Raw genomic sequence first — 8,622 nt, 5'->3', positions numbered from 1 at the left:
GCCTTCTTCTTGGGAGCCTTGGCTTTGGTGGGAGCGGCGGCTGGAGGAGCCGTTTCGGCGGCTGCACTGTCGCTCATGTTGAGAACTCTGCGCTGAATCTCTCTCTGGGACAGTCTGAACTGGGTCAGCAAAGAAGCTGCTGGGGGCGGCACTGAGCAACTTCAAGGCAGCGAGCGGACTTCGCAGGGACAACCTGCCGTCAGCTCCCTGTTCCAGCTGCCTCTCTGTGTTTCTCTAACGGCCTAAACTCTCCGATTCCTCTGAAATTCCGCATCTCCAGAGAGCCAGGCTCGATCGCTCCTCACCCTGACATGGGAAGGTTTGCGACTGAAAAGTTTTCACTCGAATAGACCGGCTCCGTTCTTAGTTAAGCGCATTTTGCTGCTGCACAGATCGAGCTCTTTCAGCTGAACGGTGACATTGTCGGTACTTTTAGATCGAAATCTTGAAATCAACAAATATATTGTCTTAGATTCTACCTTCGGGGTCTAGTGGGAGAGCCGGGGAATAAGTTGACTTGAAAATGTTTTTGATTTTCACAAGAGAGACCCAGAAATATAATATTCGCGGACACACAAAGACAGTTACGTTCGACTAACCGTCCGCCCTTTTCCGACAGCCTCTCTGACACAGTATTCACATTCACACAGTCACACGTCAGAAATATCACCAAATGTAAGTGTGGAAGGATAGAATGTCTCCTCCTTTCAGCCTTTGCTGCGGTGTCCAGGGAGTTTGTTGAAGTTCTTCTCCTCAGTAACTTTTATATTCTCATCAGCTCTACTGTTTCCATCCTCAAGATGGCCAGTCGGTTTATCAGGCTTAGAGGACAGAACAGTGTGCACTGGAACAGGCCCTTCATGTCCATGCTGACTCTATCGGATCCTGAATACTGTTTTGTCAAATGCTTCGCAATTGAAGCTTTCATTTTGATTTTTCCCTGTAGGCTGACTGGTCTATAGTTCCCAATTTTATACCTACCTCCCTTTTCCATTGGATTACTTACACTAGCAACCCCCCCCCCCCCCATCTGTGTAAATTATTGCAGAGCTTATAGAATCTTGGAACATGACCACCACTGCATCCAGGCAAAAGTGAGGACTGCAGATGCTGGAAACCAGAGTTGAAGTCAGAGTGGTGCTGGAGCAGGTCAGGCAGCATCCGAGAAGCAGGTATATCGATGTTTCAGACAAAAGCCCTTCATCAGGAATCACCACTGCATCCAGTACTACTCAACCCACTACATTAAATACTCTGTGACGTAGATGATCAATGCCCAACCTTCAATCCTACCCACTGTCCCAACATCATTTCCCAAATAATACTGATTTGGCTCAGTTTTTCCCTCTCAGTAAACTCCCCAACTGTGTTAGCTGTGTGAACATTTGTGAACAGAGAACAACATTATGTTAGAGATTTTTGAGACGTTTTTGTTTCCCATTTTAAACTCCTTTTTTTATGTTGTAATTGATATATGGTCCTCTTTACCAACCTATTTCTCTCTTTACAAATGTATTCGTGCTTCAACTGTTTGTTTTTCCTTTAATGGCTTCTGCAACATTACTGTTTTCTTCATTTGCCCTTTGTTAGTCAAATCCCTTTTCCCTGCCATTGGCTAAATTTAGATCTGTTTGCAGCCTTCATGTCTTTCACTATATATCTTCCCAAATTTTAGGCCTTTTCTTTGGACCAAAAACTATCTTGAATAGCTGTCTCAAGTTTCACAACATCCTTTCCATAGGAGAGAAACTAAAACTGCACATAATATTCCAAAAGTGGCATAAACAATGTTCTGTACACCCACAACGTGTCCTCCTAAGTTACATACTCAAAGCTCTGACCAGTAAAGGAAAACATATCAAATGCCTTCTTTGCTATCCTATCTAACTATAACTCCACCTTCAAGCAACAATGAATCTGCATTCCAACGTCTCTTAGTTCAGCAACACTCCACAGGACCTTAATATTAAGTGTGTAAGTCTTGCCCTGATTTGCCTTTCCAAATTGCTGCACCTCATATTGATATAAATTGAACTCAATATGCCACTGCTGAGTCTAGTGGCCCATCTGATCAAGATCCTGCTGTATTCTGAGGTAGTCTTCTTTGCAGGCCACTACAACTCCAATTTTTGTGTAATCTGCAAACTTATTAACAATAGGTGCACCTTCACATCCAAAATCATTCATAATAATGGGAGGGGCTGGAGTTGAACCGAGGTGTGCAAAGTTAAAAATGACACAACGCCAGGTTATACTCCAACAGATTTATTTGGAAGTACAAGCATTCAGAGCATCGACACCTGGCGGAGGAGCAGCACTCTGAAAGCTTGTACTTCCAAATAAACCTGTTGGACTATAACCTGGTGTTGTCATGTTTTTAACTAAAATCAGTTATATAAATGATGAAAAGCAGTGGACCCAGCAGTGATTCTTGTAGCACATCACTTGTCACAGGCCTCCAGTCTGAAAAGCATCCCACAACCACCACCCTCTGTCTTCTACCTTCAAACAAGTTCTATATTCAAATGGCGAGTTCTCCCTGTATTCCATGTGATTCAATCTTGCTAATCAATTTCGCATGGGGAACCTTGTCAAACGCCTTACTGAAGGCCATATAGATCACATTCACCACTTTGCCCTCATCAGTCCTCTTCCTTACCAATTAAAAAAAATCAGTTGAGTTAGTGATACATGACTTCCCAGTGGCCTTTTAAAAAGATGTAAATCCTGTCTCTCACAATCCCCTCAACTGTGTGCCTACTGTTGATGTTACGCTCACTGTTCAATAGTTCCCTGGCTTTGCCTTACCACCATTCTTAAACAGTGGTACCACGTTAGCCAACCTCCAGTCTTTGGGCACCTCAACTGTGACTATTGATGATACAGGTATCTCAGTAGGGGCCCAACAATCACTTCCCTAGCTTATCACCGTGTTCCAGGATACACCTGATCAGGTGCTCATGCTTTATCCATCTTTTATGTTTAAAAACATCCAGCAGCACCTCCTCTGTATTATGAACATTTTTCAAAATGTCACCATCTATTTCCCACATTCTACATCTTCCATTTCCTTCTCCTCAGTAAGAACTTGCTTAGTATCTCCACATTTCCTGTTGTTCCACACATAGGCTGCCCTGCTAATATTTGTTGGGCCCTTTTGTCCTTCATGTATTTATAAAATCGGTTTAAATTCTCCTTAACAATATTTGCCAAAGGTATCTTATGTCCCTTTTTTGCCCTCCTGATTTCCATCTTAAGTTTTTCCCTATTGCTGTCAACCTCTACTGTATTTAACTAATATATGCTTCCTTCTCATTCGGACCAAAACCTCAACTTCTTTTCTCATCCAGCATTTCCTACACTTACCAGTCATGCCTTTCACTCTAACAGGAACATACTGTCTCTGGACCCTTGTTTTCACATTTTTGAAGGCTTCCCATTTTCCAGCCATCCCTTTGCCTGTGAACATCTGCCCTCAGTCAACGTTTGAAGGTTCTTGCATAATACTCTCAAAATTGACCTTGCTCCAAATTAGAAATTTAACTTTGAGATCTGGTTTATCCTTTTCAATAACAGTTTTACATTATGGTCACTGGCCCCAAAATGCTCCCCCACTGCCACATCATTATATCCCAAGTGTAGGTCAAGTTTTGCACCTTGGCTGGAAGGTACATTCACATACAGAATCAGAAAACTTTCTTGTACACACTTAAGGAATTCCTCTCTGTTGAAACCATTAACAAAATGGCAGTCCCAATCTATGTTTGGAATGTTAAAATCCCTCACCATAACCACACCAGTATTCCTGCAGATCTAAGATCTCCTTACAAATTTGCTTCTCATTTCCTGATGACTGTTGGGGTGTCTACAGTCCAATCCCAATAAGGTGATCAAACCCTTTCTTATTTCTCAGTTCCACCCAAATAATTCCCAGGAAAAACCCCCCTAAGTATATCTGTAAGCTTATCTCTTACCAAACACGTCACTCCCCATTTTCTCTTGCTGCCCGCCTCCCCCCATCGTTTGATTCCTGGGACAGTAAGCTGCAGTTGTGTCCATCCCCAAACCATGTCTCTGTAATAGCTATGATATCCCAAGACCAATTCCATTTTCCTAACCATGTCCTGAGATCATCGTTCTTCCCTGTTAGGCCTCTTTTATTCAAATAAACGCAGTTTAATTTATGAATCCTACTCCATTCTCTGCTTTGTTCCTGCCTGCCCTGACTGTTTGACTTGCCAACTATACCAGCCTCAGATCGATCTCTTTCTTCATTATCTCCCACCCCCATCCATACTAGTCTAATCCCTCCCCAGCAGCTCCAGGAAATGTCCCTGTCAGTATATTAGACCCCTTCCAATTCAGCTGCAATCCATCCTTTTTATACAAGTCACGTCTTCCCCAGAAGAGATTCGAATGATCCAAAAATATGAATCCTTCTCCCCTGCACCAGCTCCTGATTTGGGCTTTACCTTACTCTATCATCCTACTCCTACCTTCACTTGCGTGGAGCAGCGGAAGTAATCTAGATATTACGACCGGAGAGGAACTCCCTTCTAAATTCTTGCCTCTCTTACTTATTCGGAATCTCATCCTTTCCCCTTCCTAGGTAGTTAGTTCCAATGTATACTCCGGCTGGTCCCTCTCCCTTTTATGATTATCCTGCACTCTCTCCAAGATATCCTTGATCCTGACACCAGGGAGGCAACACACTATTCTGATTTCACGCTGTCGGCCGGAGAGACGTCTGTCTGTGCCGCTGACAAAGAGATTTGAGTTTTGTAATTTGTAAAAGGAGGACCTTCCAAATCGCGACTACCTCCATCTAAAAGGATAAAGGCAGCTGATGTCAGGGAACACCGCCTTGATATCGGACAAGTTCCCCTCTAAGGCACTCACCATGCTGACTTGGAAATAAAACCGCTTTCTCTCACTGTCACTGGATCAAGACCCTGGAACTCTGTGCTCATGGCATTGTGGGCAGCACATGGACAACAGCTGTTCCAGAAGGTGGCTCACCACCGCTTTCTCAAAGGGATGGAGAAACAAAGAACTATAATGATCATGACCTGAATATTGCTTTGGTCATTTGACATCTTCCTACTTGGCTGCTAGTGATGTACAGGAGCTCTCTTCTTTTTGTCTTTCTCCAGGCAAATATTTGATGGACCAATCCAAGTGTGACCAGCTGCTTCTCACACCCAGCAGGTATGTTATCATTGTAAGAGAGGAGAATGTCCTTTCCTCTGTCTGAGTGGATTGAGTCAGACACACATTGAGATTCAATCCAAGAGTTAAACACAACTGACGATATATAAATCTATATTATTTTGCCCTCTTCTCAGTGCATACCACCTCAGTGATGGCAAATTCCAATTATTCAAAGCCAATTATCATTCATAAGATTATAAGCAGTTTAGACTGTATGCTTATAATAAATATACATTTAATGACCTGCATTAAATCCATACATAGATTTGGTATTTTTAAATTACATCAATATGAACAAATTGATCATGCTGTTACATTGTTATAACAAATATAATATATATATGAAGTAGATATTGAGTTCAGATATAGAAGCAAAGTTGGAGTAACTGAGCAGAACAAAATTATTCTTTTGATAAAAAGTTGTCCTGTATAAAGACAATAATCAAACAATGTAAATTTCAAATGAACCTCTTGGTCAAGCCTGAACGACAGAGGATGCTTCTAGAGAAGATGCTAAATGTTCATTCACATACGTACATACACATCTGTGTCTGTCTCTGTCTCTTTCATTCTCACTCAGGCTTTATGCACGCTCCCATTCTGGTTGAGGGCCTGACTAATGCAGAAGCATTTCCATATTTTGTTTAATGTATGAAACACTGATTGATAAGACATTAAACTCACCTTATAAAGTGTATCAAGTTATGACTTGTGGAACTGGAATCACAGAGACATACAGACAATGTTGGTGTTATATAGGCCAGTACCACTCTTCAAAGTGATACAGATTGGCAGCACAACAGAAACCTCACTCTCACTCAGCCAGTTAATGGTAAAAGGGAAAAAGTACAATTTAGGCCCACAATTACTTCCAGATATGGGCAGTCATAAATTGACTGACCAAATAATTAATCACTTCAGAAGATGTTAGTATTAGATGTTACATTATTGCAGTGCCCAACAGCAACTGCCAAAGACTACTGCATGCACAAAATATAAAAAGAAAACTGAGATTGAATACAGTAAAATTCAGATTCTTGGCAAAGATAAGTATTGAACCAACATTAATCCCTCAATCACACAGGTTTATCAAATATTGAATGGGTTTATCCTACACCCTGCTGAAAAAACACAACTGAACATAGAAAGAGAATGGCATCCACATACTCGACTCATCACTGTTGCACACAGAGCAAAACTGGCACAATAGGTATTCAAAGGCCGATAACTGCAGAACTAATCTCAAATTGGCATTTACACCGAGACACTGGCAGTGAGTGAAAGACGATTAGAATCCCAACAATTAGTGGAAACTCTTATGAAGAACCGAATAAGAATAGAATGTCCCAGTGCAGACACAACAGGCTGAATGGCTGTACCAATTCTGTGATTTAATCATAAGTCACAAAATGCATAAGAGATTAGGGCCCAATCTCAACACCCTAAACACTATTATCACAGATTGAATCACAGTCACAGAATATTTTTCTAATTCATTCATGGGATGGGGGCATCACGGACTCGGCCAGAATTTATTGCCCATCCCTAACTATCTATGCAGCCACATTGATGTGGGTCTGGAGTCACATGCAGGCCAGACAAGGGAAGGATAGCAGTTTCCTTCATTCAAGGACATTACTAAACCAGATGAGTTTTTCTGGCAATCAACAATAGATTCATGGACATCAGGAATGATGAAGGGCTTTTGCCCGAAACATCGATTTTACTGCTCCTTGGATGCTGCCTGAACTGCAGTGCTCTTCCAGCACCACTAATCCAGAACCCCTATATTCTATGTTCAGACCAATAAAGAAGTGCATACTAAATGCCTTCTGCAGTATCCTATCAACCAGAGATTCTGCTTTCAAGGAATTATGAACCTGCACTCCATGGTCTTTTTGTTCAGCATTACTCCCCAGGACCTTAGCATTAAGTGTATAACCCCTGCCTTGATGTGCCTTTCCAAAATGAAGCACCTCAAATTGATCTGAATGAAACTTCATCTGCCACTGGTCAGCCCAGTGGCCCATCAGATCATGATCCTGTTGTACTCTGAGGGAACCTTCTTTGCTGTCCACTACTATGCCAATTTTCGTGCCATCTGCAAACCTTTTATGTTCACATTCAAATCATTCATATTAGTAATGAAAAACAGTGAACCCAGCACCGATCCTTGTGGCACACCACTGCTCACAGGTCTCCAGTTTGAAAGGTAACCCTCCACCACCACCCTCTGTCTTCCACGTTCAAGCCAATCCTGTGTCCAAATTGCTAGTTCTCCCCGATTTTCATGAGATCTGACCTTGCTAACCAGTCTACAATGTGGAAACTTGTTAAACGTCTTACTGAAGCCCACATAGATCATGTCCATCGCTCTACTCTCATCAATCATTGAGTCAAAGAGACGTACAGCACGGAAACAGACCCTTCGGTCCAACTTGTCCATGCTGACCAGCTATTCCAACCCAATCTAGTCCACCTGCCAGCATCCAGTCCATATCCTTCCTATTCGTATATGAATTAAGATACTTTTAAAAAATTTGCAATTGTACTAGCCCCCACCACTTCCTCTGGCATTTCATTCCATGCGCCTACCACCCTCTGCATGAAAACCTTGCCATTTAGGTCTCTTTTATATCATTTCCATCTCACCCTAAACCTGTGCCCTCTTGTTCTGGACTCCCCCATCCCAGGGAACATACTTTGTGTATTTCTCCTATTCATGCCCCTCATGGTTCTATAAACCTCTATAAGGTCACTCGTCAGCCTCCGATGCTCCAGGGAAAACTGCCCCAGCCTATTCAACTTCTCCTTCTAGCTCAAATCCTGGCAACATCCTTGTAGGTCTTTTCTGAACAGCATCCTTCTGATAGGAAGGAGACCAGAATTGCATGCAATATCCCAAAAGTGGCTGAACCAATGTGCTGTAGAGCTGCAAAATGTACTCAATACTCTGACCAATAAAGGAAAGCATACAAAACGCCTGCTTCACTATCCTATCTACCTGCGACTCCACTTTCAAGGAACTATGCACCTGCACTCCAGGGTCTCTTTGTTCAGCAACACTCCCTAGGACCTTACCATTAAGTGTATAAGTCCTGCTAAGATCTGTTTTCCCAAAATGCAGCACTTCGCATTTATCTGAATTAAACTCCACCTGCTACTTCTCAGCCCATTGGCCCATCTGATCAAGATTCCATTGTAATCTGAGGTAATCTTCGCTGTCCACTACGCTTCCAAGTTTGGTGTCACCTGCAAACTTACTAACTGTACCTCCTATGCTCACATCCAAATCATTTATATAAACAACGAAAAGTAGTGGATACAGCACTGATCCTTATAGCACACCACTGGTCACGGGCCTCCAGTCTGAAAAACAACCTTCCACTACCACCCTCTGTCTTCTACCTT

General features: G+C 42.3%; 1 protein-coding gene across 1 annotated transcript in view; it reads right to left on the bottom strand.

Moving 5' to 3' along the window:
• LOC122544536 (histone H1-like) overlaps positions 1–118 on the bottom strand; it is a 193,967-nt gene extending 193,849 nt beyond the window's left edge. Inside the window, 1 exon segment of the mRNA XM_043683849.1 lies at positions 1–118. Coding sequence (XP_043539784.1) covers positions 1–77 — 77 coding nt within the window. The 5' untranslated portion in view covers positions 78–118.
• Positions 119–8,622: the final 8,504 nt, after the last annotated feature.

The sequence above is a fragment of the Chiloscyllium plagiosum genome, chromosome 50 (genome assembly GCF_004010195.1).
Source record: "Chiloscyllium plagiosum isolate BGI_BamShark_2017 chromosome 50, ASM401019v2, whole genome shotgun sequence".
Taxonomy (NCBI): domain Eukaryota; kingdom Metazoa; phylum Chordata; class Chondrichthyes; order Orectolobiformes; family Hemiscylliidae; genus Chiloscyllium; species Chiloscyllium plagiosum.
Note: the sequence above shows the minus strand (reverse complement) of the source record. Positions and strands in the feature narration are given on the sequence as shown.